Source organism: Barbus barbus (genome assembly GCF_936440315.1).
Source record: "Barbus barbus genome assembly, chromosome: 26".
NCBI lineage: Eukaryota > Metazoa > Chordata > Actinopteri > Cypriniformes > Cyprinidae > Barbus > Barbus barbus.
The window spans coordinates 12,089,633-12,115,823 of record NC_136754.1 but is presented as its reverse complement, the minus strand read 5'-3'; the positions used below and the strand labels follow the sequence as shown (position 1 = coordinate 12,115,823).

The 26,191-nt window shown below is 36.6% G+C and overlaps 2 protein-coding genes across 2 annotated transcripts; one reads left to right on the top strand and one right to left on the bottom strand.

The window, feature by feature from the left end:
- Positions 1-639: 639 nt before the first annotated feature.
- ccdc24 (coiled-coil domain containing 24) lies at positions 640-19,830 on the bottom strand. The gene is made up of 9 exons (XM_079378586.1): positions 19,804-19,830; positions 19,076-19,287; positions 17,260-17,429; positions 13,623-13,772; positions 13,436-13,540; positions 8,335-8,389; positions 2,857-2,923; positions 2,167-2,278; positions 640-2,037 (listed from the first exon to the last, which is right to left on the bottom strand). Exons 2-9 carry the CDS (start codon positions 19,256-19,258, stop codon positions 1,611-1,613), a joined length of 1,269 nt encoding a protein of 422 aa, XP_079234712.1. The 5' UTR covers positions 19,259-19,287; positions 19,804-19,830; the 3' UTR covers positions 640-1,610.
- A 439-nt stretch (positions 19,831-20,269) lies between these two features.
- Positions 20,270-25,151, top strand: LOC306845856 (von Willebrand factor C domain-containing protein 2-like). The gene is made up of 3 exons (XM_079378844.1): positions 20,270-20,791; positions 22,471-22,600; positions 24,307-25,151. The coding sequence occupies exons 1-3, from the start codon at positions 20,447-20,449 to the stop codon at positions 24,486-24,488; spliced, it is 657 nt and encodes a 218-aa protein (XP_079234970.1). The 5' UTR covers positions 20,270-20,446; the 3' UTR covers positions 24,489-25,151.
- Positions 25,152-26,191: the final 1,040 nt, after the last annotated feature.

Sequence of the window (26,191 nt, the reverse complement as noted above, 5' to 3'; positions counted from 1 at the left end):
GTGTGGTCCTCAGACCTTGATCGTGGCATGAAGACCATGTGTCTGTCTCTAGGTACTTCGATGTGAACAGACCTGGATTTTGACCTTGACATGCAAACCTTTTTTTAACAATAGACACGTTATGCATCAGTGCCGTTCTTGCACTGTTCCCCACCTCTCTCCGTTGTACAGTAATGTAAAAAACAAGAAAGACAAAAACTGAACTGATGTGTATGTTTGTGTTTTCTGTTTTTATCAGGGTGGGTTGCTGTAGTGGGGTTTATTTTTAGTTGTTTTTACCTTATTTCTTCTTGTAACGTAGCTAATGTTATGTGTACAGAGTGTTCTGTGTAGTGGATGTTCAACTGCTGAGTCAAACCTAGTTTATGTTAGTGTCACTATTGATGTCATGTAATTTTAATCAGTATGTAATTATCCGTTTTTGCCATTTAACAAGCAGAATCTACCTTTGTAAGAGATTTTTCCTTTTTATTTTTATAGTACTAAAACTGTATTTTACCATCAGTTGTAATCCTTTTTAGCTATGTTCAGTGACACTACATGTTTTTTTTCCCTAAACCTCCTCAAGCCAGCTGATCTCAAACTCATTGCCAAACTAAGGCTTTTTACTGAAACTTGAAATATACAGGAATGCTTTTTACATCAGCGTCTGGTCAAACAGAAATCATTTATTGATGGAGGACACAGTCTAAAGCCAACAATGTTATATCTTCATCTCGGTATTGTACACAAGTGTATTTGTAGTGCTGCAAACCCTTTAAGAACATTTCTGTTGACCTGTGATCCAGTTTCATGTATTATGCACAATGTAAAGGAAACAGAGTAAGCACACTTGATCACCTGGAAAGAATGTTTTAACACATATGACGATCTTTTAATATTTTTGAAATGCATTTAAAATGATCAAAACTGAATAACAGAATTTTATTTGGGTATATAATGTCTTTTAAATGGACTTTGCTCCTAATTTGGCCTGGCTATTTCTTAGTCTAAATTTAATTGTGACGCATACGCCTTAAAAGAAACATGTCAGGGCTGTGTTTGGAACAAGCAAAACAGAAATACTAGAATTTGGTGGACAATATGAACACAAATACCTCTAGGTCCAAGATGGGACTATCCATTGAGCACAGTTTTATTACTGTATTAATTAAAAATCTAAAAAGATTCAGCATATCTCGGTTAAAATTGTGAATTCCTTTGGTTAATGTCAACAGTAGCATGTATTTTCATGTTGTTACGACACTTTAAAAATATGTTTGAAAGCAACAGAAAATTTCTCTCCCATGTCCTGCATCCTAAAAGCAGCAATGTCTTTTCAATAGTGTGTGTGTACTTCTGTGCTCATGGAAATATAAAACTGAAGTAGAATGACAAGAACAATGACATGAGCTCAGTACTTTATCAAACGTACAGTATCTAACCGTGTGTCTTTTCAATTTTAGGGCCAAACAGCATTGAAGTTGTCTTAGTCGTGTCAGCTGTAAACTGTTCAATTTGAAATGGTAAATAAAGTTTATTTTAAAGATCAGATTGTGGTTTGTGTTTTTTCCTATGTACATTGAACAGTTCAAATGTCTGACAGTGTGAAGAGCAGCATACACTGATTCTCACAGAGAACTGAGCAGATGGTCAGGCTGAGGAAGACACAGCTGTCTGCTCCCCCTCTGTCCCCTGCTGGCTGTTCTCTGCACTGCTGGAGGAGCGGGCTGGAGACAGACTAGGTCACTACTTTTAGTCACCTCCATCTTTAGGAAGAAGTCTTTGACTGATCCGGATGCTTTGACTGAGGCTGCTGGAACCAGTCTGAAGGCTGAAGCTCTTAGTGAATTTCCTCTGTACTTGCACTCTTTGTCCCCTTGTTCCAAATCAGAAATAGGGATTGTGGATTGAGCACTTGAGGAGCTCATTAGTGACGGATTACTCCTGATGTGGTTTAGGTCTCTGGGCGGACATGGTTTCAAATAGGAAACTGTTGAGTTTAATGGTTTCAGTCCCTCCAAATCATTTGCAGAGAGAGCAGGTTTGCGTGTCTCCCTATAAAAGAAGAAAAAAAAGACATTCATTTTTAAAAGTACACACTCCAAAAGAGCCTTGGATCAGCTACATGACTTTGCATTTTTCTCAAGACAGATACAAAGACATATTCTAGAAAGCTGATCTGACCTTGTGTGGATTTGTGGGTTTCTGGCACTCTGATTATTTGTGTTGTGGGAGCCGCTTATTAAACTCTGTTCGTTCAGATCCCTCTGAATGAGTCTCCGTTCCTCTTTGAGCTCTGAAAGCCAAAAGAGAAAGCAAGAAATCAGCGATAGGTAGTCTGCTTCACCACAAACCTTTTTACAATCACCTTGGGAAAAATCTAATTCTATTAAAAAAGAAAGAGAGAATTCTGCTTGATTACTTTCATTGAAAAGCATTCTGGTCTGAGCAGATTGACCTGTCTGACATGTTGTGCTTATGAGTGATTATAAAATCATTTTTCTTTAAAACGGCAGAATTACTGATTTATCTTAAGTTTTTTTATGAAAGAGTTATTGTCTATACAATCAAAAGTAACAGCACAGGACACTTCATCAGCCAAAGGAAAAAGTGCTTCAGTGGTGAACCACTAGATGGTGGTGATACACAATTCAAAAGGCCACTTCACATCTGGAGACATTCAAAGATTTATAACGAGATGATTTAATGGTCATTATGATGTATTGTTTATTAGGAAAAATGATACAGTAGGATGGCTCAGCAAAAGAGACTGCAGGGCATAGTCGTGTATGCAGTCTTGTTTTGGTTCAGTCTGTGAGTAGGCTTTTGTCTGATACAGAATTGCATGAAAACTCAAGATTAACAATCACATACCTGCTACACTGGGTTCTGGAAGTACAGGTTGTGTCTGAGCACTGGCTCTCTCAGTCTCAAGGTTTTCCTGTGATAAAACACATCAAAACAAGTCAAAGGATTTCTACTCCCACCATGATACTTTCATTTTCACCACTAAGTTTTAAGGCTTTGCTCTCACAACATCTTAGGCTGGTTGGTTTATTTTAAGGCAACATTGTTACGGTATAATTCTACATTTCAGTACTGAGTAATATTAATTAACTACATGTACTTACTATATATTTACGGCTAGTGTTTGACTTGCATGTAATTATGCATAATTTATTGTTAATATAATAGTAAGTACATGTGTAACAAAGACACCTTAAAATACAGTGTTACCTTTTTTCTTTTTCTTTTTGTATACACAAACCACAAAATGTTAAAAATGTTAATACGTTTTTGTTTTTAAGAAATTTACTTTTTTATGCAGCAAGGACACATTAAATTGATCAGAAGTGACAGAAAAGACTTTCTATTGATCACATAATCCTGAGCAGCACAACTATTTTCAACATTATTATAATTAATATGCACCAAATAAGCATATTAGAATGATTTCGGAAGGATCATGTGACACTGAAGACTGGAGTATTTTGCAATATTACTGTTTTTACTGTATTTTTGATCAAATAAATGCAGCTTCTTTGAGAATAAGAGAGTACTTAAAAAATCATGAAACCATAAAACATGAAAGCACAATTCTCTAGAGTTTCTATGACTTTTGATGCTTTTTAATAAAATATATAATCTGTTTATTATTATGACTGACAATCCAATTAAAATTCATAAGAATAAATGGTCAGATTTCTTTACAGATAAAAAAAAAAAGATGAATCAAATTCAGAATGGAAAACGTGACAGATTTAATCAGGCTTTGTCTTTCAAGCTTCATTATAATTGTGTGGTTGAAGCAGATCCAGAGCTCACTGCACTAAATGATTCCACAGACAGAGCTCTTAAAACTGAACTCCAAACCACATGCTTTCGCTGCAAAGCCATGGATCTCCATTAGCCCACGTTATATGGCAGAGGAGTACTATTATTACACCAATCTGCCTGCTGCCCAGGTTTATAGTCACTGCTATATCATGTAGAGTCATGCTTACTGTCCAGCACATGCATTATACTCTCATCCTTTTAAATGAAACAAAAACAAACAGAGCTCCACTTTCTGAGGAGAGTGCCCTCACTGCCAGCGTACAGGAGACTATTAATTTTACCCCTGTGGTCTGTGGGCAGCAAGAGAAACCCTAGAATCCAGCTGGTAAAGAAATACCACAGCCACAGTTATGAGGCCGGTCACTGAAGTCTAAGAGCAGAGGGAGACAGGATGCCCTCTGACACACTCAGTATAGCCAAGAGACAGTTGAGTGGATGTCTGTGGGGTCAGGGTTATTATCGCTAACTAAAACTAAAAAAACAATAATACTTGAAATAAACATTAACAGTAACACTTTAGTATTGGGACCAATTCTCACTATTAACTAGTTGCTTATTACCATTAAGATAATATTAAGATATTGGCTGTGTATTAGTACTTATAAAGCACATATTATGCATGACCATATTCTACATAACTAAACCAACCCAATACCGAAACTCAATAACTACCTTACTAACTATTAATAAGCAGCAGATTAGGAGTTTATTGAGGAAAATGAAGCATAGTTAATAGCGAGAATTGGACCTTAAAATAAAGTGTGACCACATTAACTGAAATAAAAATGACTTCAGCAAGTTGCCAAGGCATTTGATATTGAAGTACTAAAATGACTGAAACGAAATAAACCAACTTTAATTATAATAATAATTTAAATAAAGACAAAAAAACTGAAAATACAAAAACAACATCTATTTCAAAATATTAACAAAAACTAATCGTATCTCAACACTGCTGTGGTAAATATGTAAATATTTAAAATTAAAACAAATTAAATTCATCATTTCATAACGTTTTTCAGAGTTTTCACCTAGTATAAGCAATGCATTCATTAATTTATGATTTTTACATTAATTTTCCAGTCATGCATTTTACTAATAATTTTACTCAAAACAGAAATTGAATAAAATATTAAAAACATTTTTTAAATGAGGTCTAAAGGGGGTCTACAGATGAAAAATAGCCTTTTTGGCTAATTTTGGCACATTTACAGCCATGTTTTAAACAAATAAACTAATTTCCATGACTTTTCCAGGTCTATCACAAAAACCAAGACTATGGAAACCCTGGTCTAGTGGTTCTTGTTGAAGGAAGAAACTGTTGAATTAGAAATATGATGTCAGTTTACGTCTTGATTTTTGAAGCTATTTTATTATTTTAAACAATTTAAAGCCATCTCGTGGCCCTCTTTGTGCCAAGACCCCCTGTGGGCCCCAGGCCCCTGGTTGAGAACAACTGGTCTAAATTAAATTAAATTCTTGGCTGACGCTAATATTCTGATTAACAGTGTTCAGATTAAATTGACTTCTCCCCAAAGACTATGTACGCCAGAGGAACTGTTTCATTTCTTCAGCATCAAATGTAATGGTACGTGACAGTACACATTCCAGTCCAGAGGGAACACTACGCCCTGGTTTGGCATTGTCAATAATGTGCCTGTCGATTTAGGTGACCTTCAAGAGCAGCGCAGTTTGATGAGACAAGTTTCCAGCAAGAAGTAATTTGTCTGTCCACCCCGAACGTGAAACTGCTGTGTGACATAATCACAGCCAATCAGAACATAACGTGTAGCAGGATGAGATTTCACAGTGGGTGGTGGCAGGGGCGTGTCTAGAGCATTTTAAATGGGGGGGCCAGTCTGGGGCACTGCCTTAAAAGAGGGTGGCCGGGGGGAGGGGTTGGATACACGATGTTAATAGGCCTATATTATATAGGCTATTAATTGCACGGTGTGAGATACATTGGTCCTCACAGAACTTTGTGAGATCGCGATGAACAAAGAGTGACAGCTTTATTGGTTATGAGCACTCTTTGCAAGCTTTCTAAGCCATTAGAATTCTTAATCCATTTAAAATGTAGAACTTTGTTTTTTGCCCACACACACGTTGCAAAGTTTTGGGAATGACATCTGCATATTTATGCGGGATTCGCTCTCGAAGTAGCAGCATATTGATAGCAATAGAAGGGACAAAATATGTGAAAATGTGCATTAAGAGAGCACCCCCACTTATTTCAGAAGCAGCCTTAGTGATTATTTCTGGAACCTGGTTGATGTGCTTCTATAACTATATACAAAAACAACAAAATACAAATGTACTACATAAAATAATTTAATAAATGCATATTTACAATTTAAGCACTTAACTAAAATAAGTATTAATAAAATTAATAACTAGAGAAGGCTAACTATATTCAGCTTGCTTCCATTTAGTGAGAAAAGCCTACTCTTCACTTGAATTAGAAAAAAAAAAGCTTTTCTGGTCTTCAGTGATGCGAGGATAACGTTTGAGCATACTCACGATATCTGAGTGAGAACCGAGCCAATTCATAAAAGAACAATGTAGATTTAAAAGCACACGTCCAGTTTTGTGCGAGTGAAGGAAATCCGCTTGCGAGTGGAGAGATTCGTGCTCGCGCATTACATGATCGCGTAACATTATGCGCTCTCGACATTTGTCATTTAGATCACGCTAAAATGCCTAAAATTAATAAAGAAGAGAAGAAAGCGGCCCTAGGCAGCTGCCTACACATGCCAAGATACGCCAGATGCAGTTAGAAATTAACTAAAAACAAGCCTATCACAAGACATCTGGTAGGGGGGTCACCTGGGGTGGCCAGCCAAATTTCACGGGGGGCCGGTGCCACCCCTGGCCACCACGTAGACACGCCCCTGGGTGGTGGACTGGATTTGTACAGCATGTCAACCGTATGTGTCCAGTCGTCCAGATAGAACGCTTCAAATAGTGTGCATGTGTGTGTTAAACAAAAACAAATGGTGCTCTCATTTTCTTAGCATCTGTGGCTGAGCTCTGTACTTTTACAAAAGAGAAGTTTGGATGACATGAGGTTCAGCAGAAACCTGAAGCTCCTCTGGCTGATTGAGAGGAGATCAGTGTTTAGCTGCATGGAAAATGATGGAAAGCTTCCGGCACCAATCAGCTCTAGATCTTTAGGAGCTAGTTTAACATATGAGTTTTTAGACATAGTAGAACTGCTTTGTAATCCATTATGAAAAACACATGCTGCTCGTATGATGGTAGCTGCCAGCTGCATGTGTAACACATCAAATGGAACAACTGTTCTTTATTTCACACTTAACATTAGTGTTCATACTGTGCAATTATAGAAGAAAGTACTTAGTGGTTCTGTACATAATTACACGTTATTAGTAGATATTTTCATAGTTATTGCTAAGGATAGAATTGATTATTATTGTTCACACTTAGGCTGAGGGAATTGAATAAATTCTCTAATATTATCATTTAAAAAAAAAAAAAAAAACAGACATACACTGAAGGATACACCTTAGGTTATTATCGCTAACTAAAACAAAATAATAATAATTTACTTGAAATAAACATTAACAGTAACACTTTAGTATTGGGACCAATTCTCACTATTAACTAGTTGCTTATTAAGTCACATCTGGAAGCCAGTCATTTTTAAAAACTAAAACTATTAAAAATGATTTCAAATATTTTGAAATCAAACTAAATATTAGATGAAAAAACTTAAACGTACAAAAATGAAAAATGTTGCCTTGGCAACTAACTGAAATAAAAGATTTAAAATGAAGTACTAAAATGACAGAAACTAAAACGGAAATTAAAATAAGTTTAAGCTAAATAAAAAAACTAAAACAAAAGCAAACAGATAAATTCAAAATATTATTAACAGTATATAAATAATACTACAATAACACTGATCCTAGTACAACACTGTAGCTTTCACTTTTCGCAGCAAATAAAAGTACTATTTAGTACTAAGTAGGTAATTACATTAACTTGGACACTGTAATCTAAAGTGTTACTTTTTTTCTTAATTAAAATATAAGCAAATATAAGGGCAGCTCTCTCATTCCCAAAGGCAGAAACTTAAGGAGAGTCAACTCTGCATTTTTCATTTGCACCAAACTAAGATAATTGAAAACAATTAATAAGCAGTTTGATTAATCCGCAAAAGCAGTTCCACAGTGTTACAGCAATCGGAGCTGGGTTTGGAAAACTACCATATTAATGAACTATGATCTGCACTAACCTTATGAGGATGAAACTTGCTTTTATGTCTTGCAATCCTTCTTTCGCAATAAAAAAAAATTTGGTGCAGCTCAGAAGGGAGATCTGATCATTGACCAATCTGAAAGCCATATGTTTTTTTCTATGCAGAAACCACAAAGTGCTCAGAATATTTTTTTATTTGTATTTTTTTTTATTCTTCCACCCTCCCAATGCAGATTCAAAATATGTTATTAAATGCAGTCAAAACCAGTATTTATTGGCAAAATGAGTCCTTACCTGCAGGACCTGCACATCTCTTTTCAGTGCTTCAGATTCTTCAGTTATAACTGACCTGTCAATCAAACAAGACCTTCTATTATTAAGGATCAAGTCTAAATATGTAGTCTAAATCGACAGACTTTAAGTGGATTGGGAAAAATATAAACAAACAAAAAAGCCATAATTTTAAGCGGTACTACAAATAAAATTCAAATAATTATGTTCATAATGGCAACCATAAATAACTATCTACGCCACTATCATACATTCTACGCCATTATGGACTGCCAAGAAATAGGGGACTGCTTCTCATTTAAGTACTTCATAAAAAGTAAAACAAGTTTTTATCTGAACTGGACACTGCACCATGAACTCTTTTCCAGATAAGTGGGGACCGAAAACTGGCCTACTTGTCTGTTACATAACCTTTGTAGTCACTTAAACTCCCTTCACTTTTCTTTTAAGGCCAAGGAATCTTACATATGTCGGGGTCTGGTAATCATTTGCTCACAATGAGGTCTTTTGTTTTGATGGAGGGATAGATTGGGCTGCTCGCTTCAGTTCCCCTCCCTCTATCTCAATACCCGCTGCCCTTCTGAGCAGGATGTACTGTTTGCATTCCTCTTGGCTGGGTGGAGAAGGAGAGGATGGGAGGTAGGGAAGAGAGAGTGGTAAAGAGTTGAGAAAGGGGTCTGAAGAGTAAAAGGGAAGAGTTCTGGAAAGTTGGACTGAAAGAGACAGGCTTAAAGACAGAGTGAGAGAGGAACTTCAAGAGGGTCTTTTCCCTTGTAAGATCTACTGAGGCAGTACGAAATGGTCATATTAGTAAAATTAGTAAATAAAAATATTAGTAAATAATAAAAAATAATGAATATTATTTAATATTGTTAAATACTTATTTAATAAAACTTTAATAATTTATTATAAAATTGCATACATTTTATTAAATAAAAATAAACCAATTCAAACCTTTAATTCAATATATATATTAGTGCTGTCAAACAATTAATCGCAATTAATCGCATCCAAAATAAAAGTTTTTGTTTACATAATATGAGTGTGTACTGTGTATATTTATTATGTATATATAAAAACAAACACATGCATATATATATTTAATAAATGAATATACATGTAAATATTTTCAAAATATATACCAAATGTGTGTGTATTTATATATACATAATAAACAAACACAGTACATATACATATATTATGTAAACAAAAACAGCAGTATTTAGTATATACACATATGGGTGGTAAATATATAAAAAAATAAATTCAAACCTGCAGTTTATATTAGCGATTATCATCAATTTGATTTCACAGATACTATTTAAACTAAACTGAGCTAGACAATGACATCACTGAATTCAATAATGAAATGCCTTTTATTGAAAATTGAGTGTTTAATCTTATTATTATACATTACTGACACTCTATCCTCCAATTTGATACTGTTAAGTGCTTTGACACAATCTGTATTGTTAAAAGCGCTATATAAATAAAGGTGACTTGAAAAAAAAATATGTATATATATATATATATATGTATATATATATATATATATATATATATCTTGGTCTGAAATGCATATATATACAGTCCCCTCCATAAGTATTGGAACAGTAAAGACAAAATTGCTCTGCTGGCTGTGGAGTCAAGACATTTGCAAATATGATTAAAAGATGAATATAAGACAAAACTACAGAATGTCACATTTTATTATTAGCCGTTTCAACACATACCTGTTTTACCAAATAAAAAGAACAGCACTTTTAGAGTTCATGTAAGCATAAGTATTGGGACAGTTGAACATAAGGCAAATATAAAAGATTAAAAACTATTATTTAGTTGCAGATCTCTTGCACACAATCACAGCAATGAGTCTGTGACCCATAGACATCACCAGACTATTGGTCTCATCCTTTGAAATGCTTTTCCCAGCCTTTAATGCAGCCAATTCCAATTGTTGCTTGTTTCTGCCTTTACTCTCCTCTTCAGCTGGTGAAATTCATGTTCAATCGGATTTAAATCTGGAGATTGACTTGGGCAATCTAAGACTTTCCATTTCATTGCCCTTATAAATTCCTTGACTGAACTGGCAGGGTGTTTTGGGTCATTGTCCTGATGCAATATGAAGCACTTCCCAATGAATCTGGTGGCATTTTCTTGAATATTGGTGGGCAAGATGGTTTTGTACCCTTCCAAATTCATTCTGCTACTGTCATCATACATTAAGTCATCAGTAAAGTTGAGAGGGCATGTTCTAGAGGCAGCCATACATGCCCATGCCATGACACCACCTCCACCATGCTTTACAGATGAGGCTGTATGTTTGGGATCATTTGCAGTTCCCTTTTTTCTCCACATTTTTGCTTTCCCTTCACTTAGATAAAGGTTCATCTTTGTCTCATCGGTCCATAAACACAGTTCCAAAACTCTTCTGGCTCACCTTTGTGCTTTTTTGCAAACTCTAATCTTGCCTTTCTGTTTTTGGTGCTGGTCAGAGGTTTGCATCTTGCTGTGTAGCATCTGTAATTGTGTGTCAAAGTCTCCTGAGGACAGTAGATTGTCAGAGCATCACCCCAGCTTTCTGGAAGTTGTTGGTGATTTTACAGACATGTCTTTTAGGGTTAATTTTCACAGCTTTTATGATTTGTCTGTCATCAACTACTGTTGTTTTCTCAGCCGATCAGGTCGTTGTTGGTTGCTGGTGTCGCTGGTGGTTTCCAAACTCTTGATTTCTCTGCCCTTTGTTTTTGCTAGAGCTCTAACTGACTTCCTCTTTTCTTTTAGCATCCAAATTGCTTGCTTTTCTCTCAAAGTCAGCTCCCTCGTCTTCATCCTGATTTGTGTGTGTCATCATCGAATGCAAGATTCAGAATGCAGAAGTAATGGATATAACTGATACGACACATTCCCTGCTTTTGATATCTGAAGAATTAATGCAACAGGACACAGCTGATCACTTAGAAAGAGCTGTGAGGCAACTGTTCCAATACTTATGCTCACATCAGATAGAGGGATGAAACTCTAAAAGTGCTGAACTTCTTAGCTGGTAAAACATCTGTGTTGAATCACCCAATAATAAAATGTGACATTCTGTAGTTTTGTCTCATATTCATCTTTTAATCATATTTGTAAATGTCTTGACTCCACAGCCAACAGAGCAATTTTGTCTTTACTGTTCCAATACTTTTGGAGGGCACTGTATATATATATATATATATATATATACTAATTAATACCAAATACTAAATAATAATAAATTAATTATAATTTCATAAAATAATGTGAACTGATTACTAACTATTTTATTAATTTCAAATGAACTAATTTTGTAGCCAATTTAATATCAAGCATTTAAGCTTATGACTTCAGAAGAAAAGTTTTTTTTTTTTGATGAAAAGCTTTTTAAGATCAAGAGAAACTAGTTCAATCAAGTGTGTCCAAACATTTGATTGGTAGCATATGTATGCACTTACAAAGAATTCAAATTCAAAATGTAGACACCGATTTCAAACCAGCAGTAGGTAATATAATCCTAGATGAAGGTGTGCATGAGCATGAGCAGACTTGGAAAGAGGCAAAAAGCAAGGACGGTGAGGCAACACATCAGCATGAGCACATGTTGAGCAAAGAAGGGAGAATTCTGCCCTGAGGAATGTGTGTTCCACAATATTAACTTCACTGCACAACAGGATCAAACTGCAAACAGACAATCTTGCTGGCTAAAAAGTCATTACATTATGTACATGGCCTCGGGTGTAAACAAATTATTCCAATATTATCTGCTTGATAAAAAAGTAATTGCATTTGATGTATGCATGGAATTAGGTCTGAAATTTTACTGTGTTGTTCATAGTTTTCATAATAAGCTCAAAGCAATCCTCAGTTATAATAGCACTTACTCGCACTCTGAGTGACTTCCATTTGAAATTGAGCATTTCTGGGCAGAGCACTTGAAGTGAGCTCTCTGAAGGGTGCAGCACATATAGCTATCCAGACAGATTGACTTGTTCAAAAGTTTGAAGTCGGTATAATTTAAAAAGAAATGGTAGTTGACATGTAGTTGCAAAGTTGCTTAATTTATTAACTATAACTAAATTTGCAACTACATCAACTACCTGTCATTCAAGTCTTAGATAAATTATTGTCTGCTCATTATTTGCAAACACTTTATTTTGATGGTCCCCCAACAGACATTCTACTGACTAGAAGTAACTTTGCAAGTACATCAACTTATTCTACTAACCCTAATGTAACAGTCTACTAATACTCTAATGAGAGTTATTTGACCTGTAGAAGCAAATTAACGACAGTCAGTTAGCATGTTGCTGCAAAGTTGCTTATAGTTATAGAATGTAAATCTAAAGTGGTAAGTGTAGCTGAAAATTCATATTTTTCTTTTGCAAGTATGGATTAAAGTTAAGACATTCATAATGTTGCAAAATATTTCAAATAAATGCTGTTCTTTTGAAATTTCATTTTATTAAGTACAACTGTTTTGAACACTGAAAATAATAATAAATGTATCTTGAGCTCTAAATCAGCATATGATTATGATTTCTGAAGGATCGTGTGACACTGAAGATTGGAGTAATGGCTATAGAAAAATCAGTTTTATTGTGACGGGAATAAATGACATTAAATAGAAAAGAGTTGTAAATTGTAATATTTCACAATATTACTCTTTTTACTGTATTTTTGACCAAAGAAATGCAGACTTGGCGAGCAGATTTCTTTTAAAAAACAACGGCAGTTTTTAACATTTATTTCAAAAGTATGAATTTTTAATATTTATTTTAGAGGCTTTTGTGTGTGACACTCTGTAAACATAAGGATAAAATACAAATATGTGAGGAATATTTCCCACTGATAATGTCTGAGTAACTGATCATTTTAAAATGCCAGGTATGTTTTTAAAATAAACCGTGAGAATGCACCACCAAAGACAACAAGACAGCAAAATTACTTCCTTAAAGTGACTACCTCGTAAAGTGATTCAGTCCCTCACTTTCATGTAAAGAAACCCTTCGAATGGTGCCCCTTCCCACAGTTCCCTCAAGGGTGCAAAAATGTTCAGTTACTGACTAAAGAGACCACATGCCCTCACCTGAGATGGGTCACAACCTCATCTATATGGGTGATGTTTAACTTGTGTCTCAAGGCCTTGATTTCTTCTTCACAGCTGGAGTGAGATGAGAGGCTGGAGACTGACCTGAAAAAAGAGCATTAATCAATATTATCAATATAATTCATGAAGAACTACACTCACAGATACATATTTCTGAAACACCAACCTGCTTCTAGTCTCGCTCAGACTTGACGGGGGCCTGGAAGGTGATTTCGTTTCACACCAGCTGCCTGGACTCCCTTGTCTCTGTGTGCTACTGCTGCCCAGTGTGTAACTCACCACACTAGGACTGTACTGGGCCATGACCTCCTCTTCCCTGAGACACATTTACTGACAGTGAGAATGGCAGAATGGTGAAAGTGGACAGTGCCAGTACAGTTTCACTGTGATCATCTACCACAGTGACTCCCAAACAGTGACTTGCCTTGTTAAAATTATAGAACAAAAACTTTGACTTAATTGGATTTAATTTATAAACAAATGCACTGTTAGGACTTTTTCAAGAAACGTCTGAAAGGCAAAATAGCTCAGGTGTCTCATTAAGTAGAGAAGCTATTTGGAGAGTCCATTTCTTCATAGTGTTGATTGTTTTCTTGTTTAAGAGTGCACTAAAAATGAACAAGATGCTGAATTATATACAAAATAATATCAATTAGGAGGAACACATTTCTGGTTTGGTGTCAAGCCTTACTGATGGAGCTGTAGGGGTGCCATATTTGCCTTCAACATTTGGGAAACACTGACCTAGCAAACTGGTTTTACTTACTTAAAAGACTTTAGAATTTCTTGGAACATGCAACATTTTATTCAGCACCCCATATGTCCATTGAAAACACAGCACTAATAATACAGCAGACTATTGAGTCTATCTATCTATCTATCTATCTATCTATCTATCTATCTATCTATCTATCTATCTATCTATCTATCTATCTATCTATCTATCTATCTATCTATCTATCCATCCATCCATCCATCCATCCATCCATCCATCCATCCATCCATCCATCCATCCATCCATCCATCATCCATCTAATTGCCTATCACAAATCATTTTTATTATCTCAAATAGTAAGAACGGTATGTTGATATTTTAGTGAGAAATAAAATAGCTCTCTCAGTCCTTGCAGCAATATTAAAACAGCCTTACTGAGTGCATGAGATAGGATGAAGGCACAAGTGAACACACAACAAGGGAGCAAAGGCCTTTTATCCTCAGCCAAGTTTTCTAACCATAAATCAAGCTTGGACTTGATGTTACAGTTCACTTTGAAATGTTATTGTAAAATAAACACAAAGGTTTGCATTTGGAAATGCATTAAATAAATACATCTAAATTGAAGCATAAATGTGTTCAGGATTACAGACTGACAGCTTCAGTTGAGCCATCATTAAGCATTTCCATTCAATCCTTTATAAACAACAAGAACTTTTTAACTACTTCCTTTTAAACTATTAATACAAACATATGAGGCAGAAGAGCTATATTGCAGGAAAACATCTGAATAGCCAGAAATACAACAAAGATGAGGCAAGCAGATGGTCCTTTCTCACTCGCAGCCATTATTCAGACCGTAAAGCTGTGTATCAATTTCAGCCCACCCCTGCTCACATCTTCCCCGCTTTCTTCTTTAGCACTGACAGGATACAGTTTACATCTTTGTGGGACTTTTGTAGCCTGATGAAAAGATCCAGAAGACGTTAACAAGCATCTCTGACTGAATGCGTGCGATACAAGCAGAGGTCTGACGCCCATCTCTGCTCGGCGCATATAGAGGATGTACTGACAGGAACAGAGGCTACATTGTGGGCCCAGATCAGTAAGCAGCTTAGCGGTGTTCACAGAGGAGGGAGGAGACCCACTCCTGCCAACAAAGATGGCACAGAGAAGCCGCCACATCAAAAAGAGGAGAAAAGAAAAATCCCTCAGTGTATCGAAGTAAAAAAAAAAAAAAGAGGCCCTTTCAAAACCGCCTCTCCATCTGCACTGATAAATTACCTACATGTGAAATACGCAGTGCACACAACTTTCACACAACAATCTCTTTCCAGCCTTCCTGTGCTGATTGTTGTGGTATCACTCTCCAGAGATTTAAGAACCTTCCTTTGGTCGGCTTTTTAAAGTCTCAGCCGCTCGCAGTTCACACATGAACTAAGGTTCTCTTTTAATGCCCATTGAACGGAGGAGACCTAGCATAAAGAAACAGGTGCAGCTTGACTCCATACAGCCACAACAAATCACGCAGACAAGGACTTAGACCACACAGGAGGGAGGGGTGGCCATCGGCCGAGAGGGGAAAAAAGTGGCACTAACTAGATCCATTAAATCAATTCCTTTCAAAAGCTTTCTTGCCCATTAAAACAGCATTGAGTCAATGGTTTCCTGCCTTGGCCAGCATCAGGTGGCGGGAAAGCTCCAAACCTGGAGCAATATGAAAGAGAATAATCCAGATTTGTCCTCAAAGCAGATCAACAGCTAAATGACGTCTCCCAAGAAATTTGGTAACACACAAACAAAAGCTGAAATTGAAACCAAACAAGTTTACACCCCAACGCTCATATGCAACATTTGTTTCTGGGTGATGAAGCCAATTTGTTTCAGGAATCTGAGAACGAATTAAAGTGTTTTTTTTTCTGTTGGACTGTACTTGCCAAACACCTGCTCCTGATAAGCCATGGCTGAAAAGAGAGCTTTTTATCTACTAAGAATGAAGTATAAATCGGCCCAAACGTGATCTACAGCCTCTGAAAAGAATAATGTAAATTTTTAACCCATGAAATCCTCACTAGTAATGTTTTCTTTGTGATACATTAAAAACCTTTCAAAAGAAGGCATTGTGTAGACATTCTTTTCACTGTCTAGCTGGTTGCTGAGAGAAGATTGCCTCTCCTGCCTGACTGGTACCTGTAAATATCTTCTTCCCAGTGCATTGTTATATTAGACAACGAGCCACAAAAAGTCTGTGTTGTAACAAAGAACCCTAAGAAAGACAAGTCACTAGGCAACAAATTGAAATGTAATCATTAATTGCTACAAATTTAAAGGCAAACAGAACATGTCCTGTCAAACAAACCAAGCATATTCTTTACTGCTGACGTAACTGATTCACTTCATTTTACTAAAACAGTCCTTTTGTGATGTGTTCCTATGTCTGGTCTTTAGCTTTAAAAGTCAGTGATTTATCAGCAAGCATTCTTTAAAGCAATGCTGCTTTACAAAAGCAAAACCATGACCTATGATCTCACTCCCAGTCTGCTGAAAATAATACTTGGGGTCTTCATTAAGGTCAGAACATTCATTGGTCAAGTGAGGGAAAGCAATTATTACATGGGATCCGTAAAGGAGACTTAACAGTAAATTTTCAAATGGAACATCTCATTTGGAATCTATTGAAAATGTTCATTTTAAAAATGACTACAAGTTACAGTTAAGATTATAAGTAATATAGTTACATCAAACCATTACTGCATTGTAGGGAGGCATGATATTTTTGTCCAATATAGGTTTTTGATTGATTTTTAAATTGAATGGTATCTGTTGATATTGGATATTATTATACTGTTTTTTTTAGATTACCCATCATCCAATGCTCAAAAAAACTAATATTTAATTAACTGCTGAATAATCTTTAATGAATATAAAGATTATATATAAAAATATTCACCCAACGTCTCACAGAGTTATGATAGTTCATGTTAATTTTCTTAGCTTTAATAGATATTAATTAGTGTTTGAGGCTTGATGTCTGTCGGTGTAACAGTAGAGTATCAACAGTAATGTTCTAATGCTGTATCTTCCTCACCTGCCCTGTCTGGCTGCTTTCTCTCTCAGTGTGAGCAGCAACAACTGAATCTCTGCTTTTAGCAGCTCTTTAACAGCCGGGGGGTCAGCCAGAGGGAATATGGGGGCTTCTGGCCTGCTGCCCTTCTCTGAGCAACGGAGGTCCTGCCAAATCTTCTCCCACATCTCCACCTAGAACAGGTCAGCAGAGTAAAGTGTTACAGGAGAACGCTGTTTGGCTCAGCTTTGTATAAAATGCACTTTCCAAATCCCTGTTACAAGGTGCTCTACAACTAGAGAAATGCAGCCAGTTGGTTAACATCCCATCACACGTGTCTCTAATCTCTGATGAGTTGAAGAGAATGAGTTGTGTGCAAGAAACTGGAAATTTGAGGGAAAAATCCATGTGTTATTCTCACAAACACCCCACGCAAGGTGAAAAGCCAGAGAGGGAAATGAAAACCTGTCACGGCACTGGCAAACAATGTCTGCACACTTTTACCAATCTCCACACCTGTCTTGGGACTTTCAAGTTTCCCTCGGACTCTGAAAATACACTTCAAAGCTTGTCGAAGGCAATGCAAGGCAGAGTAAAACCAGCTCCCTGAGAATTTTGATCCTGCTGTGCCTGCATAAAACCAACTTCAAGCCTAAGTAACTCTGCTGAACACAGGGCAGCTTCTTCTTATTTCCACTGCAGCTTCTGCAAAACCAGGTTTGATGTGCAGAACCACCAGAGAAACATTTCTGTGAGGATGCAGGCTTAAAAATGTAGGTGAGCTAATGCAAACTTTGAGAAAAGTTTTTCTTTTCTTGTTTATTGACTTTCATCTTTTTACTGAATACATTTTCTCAGGGATAAGCTCTGAGGCAAAAGAGAGACAGGGAGGGAGGGAAACTGACAGAGAAACAAGATTCTTAGTTTTGTTCTTTGTCTGCGTCATATTAGTTATAAACATTACTGGAATTTAAAAAAGGCTGCACTGAGAAAAATGTAAAAACTGTTTACCGCCAGACTTACTGACAAGGTACGAAGAAGGCCTTGGTTGCATTTGCTCAGACAATTTATTATCATGATGACTATTTTTCTTTGCATTGATTTTTTAGCTTCAACACACTTTCAGAAGTCCGTATCTGGTGTATCCAGAGGGGGTTTTAAACAGAAGGTCATAAATCCTATTTAGTGTTTAGAGGAAGGAGGAATCACATACGTCTTCCATAGACAAGTTTCCACCCACTATTTCCATATGCACATTGCTGTCTGCATATAGTGAGAGCCTATGCAGTTTGTAAAAGACAATTTATCTTCGAAAGCGTCGGATCTGAAACAAGTAAGGTTTGCATTCCATGCACTTAGGATCGGCTAGATAATGCACTCTTGGGAGCTGTAATTCAAAACCGGTTTAGAGTTATGCATCAGTGCATACTAGCTTACTTGCTCATGGAGACTTTTTCTAATTCAGTGCATAAAATTATAAAACACAAATGCATATGAATGCAGAGCACAAAATTGCTTTAAGTAAAAACTTTAAGCAAAGCTCTCTGAGGTCTTTCTAAAAAGTATTGCTTTTTTGCACAAATTTTTAAAAGAATATGTTACCAAACCCTAATCTAACTTAAATAAATAAATAAAAAATATGCAGTCACCACCTCGAGGGATGTTTCCACTTGCCGTTCAAAAGGAAAATATGTATTAAACATCAAAAGGAGATGACATGAATTATGTAGTCTGGACCTTGCAGTTATTTTTTAAATTATATGCCTACCATATACGTACTTTCAGCAAGCACTTGTTTTGTCTTGCCAGACAGTCTGATGCATAAATATGACTTATTTACCTCTGAATATAACTCTGCGTACGTATCAATCAGTGTTTCTCCCAGGACAGCTCGGATCTCAGGAAGCTCAGAGCAGGGAACATTTTCCTTCACTAAAGTCCACACAGATTGTTGGCGTTGAAAATTGTCCATGAGGCCGCTATTTCCAGAGCTGAGCACAAAAAGCTCATCACTGGTGTGCATTCGGTGTGTCCATACTGGAGGGAACCTAGCTGGAAATAAATACATGGTAACACTTTATTTTAAGGGGTTGCTGTTACGCATGTTACACGTACTTACTAAGTTATTCTAAAAACAATAAATGATGCATAATTACATTCAAGTAACCCTAAACCAAGCCCTAATCCTAACCGTGAACATATAGTAAGTAGCCTACATGTAGTTAATTAATATTACTCAGTAGCCTACTTAAAAGTACACTTAAAATAAAGTGTAACCATATAAATAAATATAGTCCTACATACGTTAAACAAACTCATACAGTATTCAAATGCTCTGATACACTGAAGGAAGGGAAAGAGCATGATAAATAAACGTACGTTAATTCGTAAACGATTATGACCTGATTACTGAACGTTTGCAATAAAACGTTGAACTAATATTTGGTTGCTTTAAACCATTAGGACAATGAAACAATTTGATCTGAGTAAGATTTAAGATGGCATACATTTGTGCAAGTATATAAAGTAGTTTTATAACTTCAACATTCACCACAGGCGGATACTCACCAGAACAATCAGCGTAAACATTCCTGTTCCTATGGAGACGAGCTCGCGCACTCAAATGATTGGCTGCAGGAACCGTCATCTTTATTAACCCATTCAGACCCAATCTACTATTACAACTGCACATCACATTTTTATTTTTTTCCCCCAAGGATTTTGCATTAAAAGTTTTCTTGAAATGAAAGTCTTCATGAAATGATTTTTTTTATTATTATTTATTACCATTAAAGAAATAAAGCATTTGGTGTTTCTGGAACACGATGGTCTGAATGTTATTTCCCTGTCTAATAGCAAAAAGATGGAACAATGAACAGTGTTAAATGGCATATTATGGTTTTACTCTTTTTTCTTTCTCAGTAGACACACAAAGCTGCAGTGAAGCGAATGCCTGATAAAACTTCACCCTATCAATATTCTGGAATTCGGCTGTCACGTGTAAATTGAAACATAACCCAGGAGGCGTAAAACTATTCCTGTGCGCAACAGCCTCCAAAGCGCACACAGCCCATTCTGACCATGAACGGATTTTAAAACTTAATGTAGTTTAGTTAAACAGACGCGTGTAATAGCAAGTTTTTTAACATAACATAGTCAGTCTTATTTATGCTGAATTTGCAAGTCTTGGTTTGGGACTAAGAAGTTTGGCATGGCTGTACTCTGGGGTTCCCCGGTGAGTTTTCTACATGTCTGGCTTACCCTGGTGATCTGCGGCCAGTGTGCTTTGGCTTTTTCAGTCGCTGGACAACAGGAGACTACCTGTGAGGCGAACGGCAGTGTTTATTATGTGGGCGAATGGTACTTTTTAGACTCGGATTATTGTACCCAGTGCGAATGTACAGCAGAAGGGTCTGCTTGCGCGCGGACTGAGTGCACATCCCTGCCTGCCGCCTGCATCCATGTCAGCCATTACCCGACAGACTGCTGCCCGAGATGCGAGAAGATCGGCTGCGAGTACGGGGGAGAAGTCTACGAACTGGGCCAACAATTTCAGGTAAAGCCCAACGTGTCTGTTAAGAGTCTACATATGTCCACAGAAAGAAAGAAAGACATTTTTACATTTCTGTGTGGGCTTTAATCTCTGAATGTTCTCTAGTTTTATATTTGTCGTTTTAATTTCTCTCCTAAATAATTGAACCCATAACTTTTTGTCACATTGCTTGCAGTTTAAACAGCTGTAATACATTACCGTTGATGTGAAATTTGACATAACAGTGACTAAATACAACTATTTATCCAGAGAATAGCATAATGTTTTTTATGATTTAAAGATACATCGTAACCATTCGCAATAATTGATTTAAAAAAAATGAGTGAACAGGCCCTTTTTTCTTTTCAAGGTATGTTACTAACTCCATAGGCTTTCGTTTCAGTTGTGTCATGTTTTCCCTAGGTGGTGATTGTTTCAAAGTTTTGGAATTGGTCCCAAAAGGACCATTCAAAATATTTAGCGCCATCACGTGGTTGATGATAAAATGGAATTACGTCTTCATTAGTGGTGGAGATTCTGACTTGAGATTCATCTCTGTGACTTTTTGAGCAGGTTACATCTTAACTCCAGTAGGTGGCAACACGTGATTGTGTAATGAGTAAGAGTGTCAATAAATAGTTCACTGAATCAGTTTGTTAAAACACTAAATCAACCAAAACAGGTCTTATCCTTTATTGTTGAATCTTCGTGAACAAGGATCTGCTGAGCAAATCTGTAGGCATGCAAATTTGGAGTCTCAACTGACTCTCGTTCATATTTAAAACGGCACTTTGTTTAGTGAAGAGGTGTTTTGGTGCAATAGGTCCAAAAATAATGAAATGCTTCTTAGCAGCTCACAAACCAATGTTGTTTGCTAATGCATTAACCAAACTCTGAATACAGAAAAGCGTGTCATGCATTTCAAAAGAGAGTATGGTTTGTTCATGAAAAAGATTCAAAATAGCATTACAGTAATCTTTGTTCATAGGAACAGGTATTGAGTAATAAAGCAAAATTAACCTTTTTGTTGAGCTGGAACAAAAGCAGCTCTTTGCTTCTGTGGCATAATTGTTTAATATGATCAAATACCTTCCACATCCTCATGAACATAGTTATGCCTTGTGTAAGTTAAAAGCTAATATAGTCAGATTCTTTTGTTCTCAGGCAAGGTGAAGCACAAATTTGATGTACACTGGGCTGAAATCATAAAGGGCAATTTAATACTCTGTTTGAGAAACTAAAGAATGAAATATCTCTGGTGGCACAGGCTTGGAAGAAGCAGGGCTTATGTGTGCTTCATTATCTCCCTGATTTGGTTATTATGGCTAATGGGGAATCCCTGAGGGGAAAATTGAAGCCTTCTGACAGACTCCAAGGAATACACTTTGCCTGAGCTGACATCATTTTCTTCCAGTCCATTTAACCCAACCTCCAGTACTGAGCCACAGGTGGTAATGCGGCTCCTACTTAAACAGCAGTGTGGGAGTGGAATTTGATCACATTCTTCACATTGTAGGGCATTAAAATGCTGTGTTGGATTGGCACAACAACAAATGTCGGTATATACAAGCAAGCAATTTGATAGTCCCGCTGGTTCGGTTTTAAAAGCTGTTCAAAGGAATAGAGTAATACATTTGTTTTGGTGGAATTGCAGCATATGATAACCCATTTTCAACTCATGATGATTTGTGTTTGATTTACAGCCATCAGCGTGTGAGCAGTGCACCTGTCACAGCGACGGCATCGCCCGCTGTCAGGTCGCAGACTGTGCCCCTCCACCATGTGTTAACCCAGTCTATCAGAAAGGGAAATGTTGCCCTCAGTGCAAGGATGGTAAGTTTTTCAGAAGTAAAAAAGAAATCAGTGCCATGTTTGTAAGGCTTATTACAATTATATTTACTGTAACTACCCAAGTCTCGACTAGTATGACATTCTCATAGCCTCAACACATACATGCAGGATACAGTTGTGTTTGGTCTTCGGTAATGATTCTGTATGTAATATATGTATGTAATTCATTCAATAACAGATGGGAATGCTCAGATGCCGGGCCATGTGCTAGGCCAGTTTCTGCACCTGAAATAAGATAACGCTCCTTATGAGTTGAGCTTCTGCTGTATTGTTTTCTCTTTGTACTGTGAAGTATGAAGGTAATTATAGTGTTTACTGAGAGCAAAGATAAGGCAGGCATGTAGGCAGCCAAAGCAACACACATAAATCAAAGCATATACTTCACCAATGTGATAAATGGTCAGTTCCTCAAATGATGTTGCATTTTTGTCGATAAAAATGCATGGCCTCTGTGGGGGAAAATGTTAAATGAAGTTTTCAGTTAATCTAAAGTAACTTCCAAATGAAAGCAAAACCTTATCTTAAACGTTAAACACTCTTTAAAAAAAGCAATGTGCCATTATCTACACTCCAAGGCTTCCTAATTAGTGGTGCTTGCTGAGGTTTTTCAAAAACTCCTGACCTTAAGTATTTAAATTCTGCTCATAACTTGTCCAGCACAGTTTGTGCTACAGACATGAATGACACCTGAAGTTGTGCAGACTTTTGAGGAAAGTGTTCTGCTACTTTTCTAAGCATCTGAATTTAGAGTTAAAGAGAGAAAATATCCAAAATTATAGAGACTTGTGAGGCTTTTCTGACTTGGACTAGTAAGTAACCACTTAGAGTAAGAAAAAGCTCCAAACCACTTTCGTAATCACATAGAAACACTTTAGTTCAGTGGTTCTCAACTGGGGGCCACTGCAAACATCTAAAAGGCCACAGGGTATCTTACAATGATTTAAATTATAGTTGTATTAAAATAATCCAAATTATAGTTTATGTAGGGGCCTTTAAGTCAAAAAGGTTCCATAGCAATGTTTTCTCCATAAATATAAGTAGTTTATTTGAAAATATATCTTAAAGGTGAAGTTTTCCATTTCTGCATCTCTTGCATCACCAAATGGAACTGCATAAACAAGGTTTTCTGGACACTGCCATATCTGCCATTGGTTGGACACATAGTCCCATAGCCCCGCCCCAAAACTCACACTATTGGTTGAGATAGTGTTCCTATGTCTGGCTTGTCAGTATCAAAACAAAGTTTTAAAGGAATAGTTCACCCAAACATGAACATTTTGTCATCATTTGCTCACCCTCATGTCGTTCCAAACCTGTATGAGTTTCTTTCTTATGTTGAACATAAAATAAGATATTTTGAAGAATGCTAGTAATCAATCAGTTGACCATCCCCATTGATTTCCATGGTATTTCTTTTCTAAACAAACTGCTGTTTGTCAACCTAAGAAAGAAACTTACAGAGGTTTGGAACGACATGAGGGTGAGTAAATGACAAAATTTTCATTTTTGGGTGAACTCTTCCATTAATAGTGGCAACGTGTTTACAACCTGTGTATTTCTTACATATAACTGTCTCTGTATATTAGGATGGGACAGGAAAAAATATTTTAACTTTGAAAAAATGTCACAGTTCACTTTTAACTACTGACAATGGGCCTCGTTAATCATCTGTCTCTTTGTGGCTCCAGGGCCCAACTGTTATGTGAATGCCTCTAGGACCCAAGTGATCCCTGGAGGTGAGCCAGTTTGGGTCGACTCCTGTACCAAATGTCGATGTCATGACGGTCAGGATGCAGGTTACTGGGAAGGCAACCGCTTGGCAACGTGTTCCCATGTGCACTACTGCCAGCCTGACAAGGGGCTAAACTGAGAAAAGAGATCAAAAATAGGGTCATCTTTCATCCTTGTTTATACAACGGATGACAAAACTCAGCAGATATTTAAACCACACCTGCAGAGGAAAGTGTGGAGGCTATTTAGCCTACAAGCTTTATATGATTAAAAAAAAAGTCTTATTATTATTCTTATGTTAACAAACCATTTAACATCCATTTGTTAAAGTACAATAACTTACTATGGGATATTCCCTACTAAAACAGATAATAGAGCTTAGTATTGAGGCACCTTTTTGGAAATGTGAGCATATTAACATCTACAGTACATGGGGCATTGTGTAGTGCACACTTGCACCTGCAAATGCAATGATCATCCGCTAAACTACATTTTCTATTGGTGTTTTTACATGATTTGAAGTGTTTATATTATTTTCTGCTTCAAAAGCCTGAAAACCAAAGTATTGAGAATGCAAGACTTACATTGCTGCCATGCAGGCATGGAAACAGCTAATATAGCATGAAATAAAAACAAACCTATCATAAATGAATCATGTATAAATAAAGCAGGCTCATTTTTGCTTGATTTCTGTTCTGACACCTCATTTTAAAACCTGTGGTAACATTGCTTCTTTTTTTCAAGGACTGTATTTGCGGCAATGACAGAATGTACACAAATATAAATAAACCACAAGTGATCTATGTGTCTTGTCTTATTATCCCATATATGAAGTTAGAGGATGTTTGTGTTGTTATTTTTACTAGTTTATTGCGACATCTGTCACATAAAAAATATATTTTTTTTTTTGAGAGGCAGATTATTGAGTTTCCTGCACAAGGCTGACAGTTTAGAGATACGATGTTCCCTTTCCAATGAACTGCCATGTCCCTGAGCAGTGATTTGGACTGGTGCTGGTAAAAGGTGGATGTTGAAATAATCAGGTGTAAATATGAGATTTATTACTTTGTTCTGATCCGTTTTGCCTCATAACTGACTCCATATTCCATACACACAACAACAACATTATAATAAGACATTCTACAACCCAGAAACTCAACATATCAACAGTAACCCATCATCAGATTCTTGTAGCATCAGATTTATTGATTGTTTACAAAAAGTATGTTTGATATGACATAATGCATTCTATATAAGATATAGTATTTTGACATTCAATGTACAAAAAACCTTGATAGACACAGTAAGTCTTTAAAAATGCGCCCCAGGCATGAAGACCTGATGCCATCAGTAGTTTCTTAAGCAAGTCTTTGTGTAGGTGTGGAATACTTGCCCAGATCTGTCCCTCTCTCACATTAATAAGCATCAAGCGCAGATGGAGTTCTTTTCCAGAGAACGACTGAGGGCAAAAAGGGTGATGGAAGAAAGAGGGTGAGCATTACATACACAAGGCTGTGTGTGCAAGCTTTCAGGATGGGAAGGTTTGCTGACCCAAGAGTGATATAAAAGAACAGCATCAAAATAAAAAGTATATTCATTTGTGGCACCGGTGTGATTTTGCAAACTATAAAGCGAGATTTGCTGAAGAATAGCATCCTGACCTCAAAGATTGCATTTGTGCTTTGCAAGGTTGGTAATGAAAGTTGTGTGAGATTTACTTGATTGCATTGTTAGCACAAGAAATATGAGTAACTTTGGAGTGGAACAATCAGTTGATCTAAATGCATACACTTTTATAAACTGCAATGAAACATTTCTAATATTATCGAATCCCATTGAAAA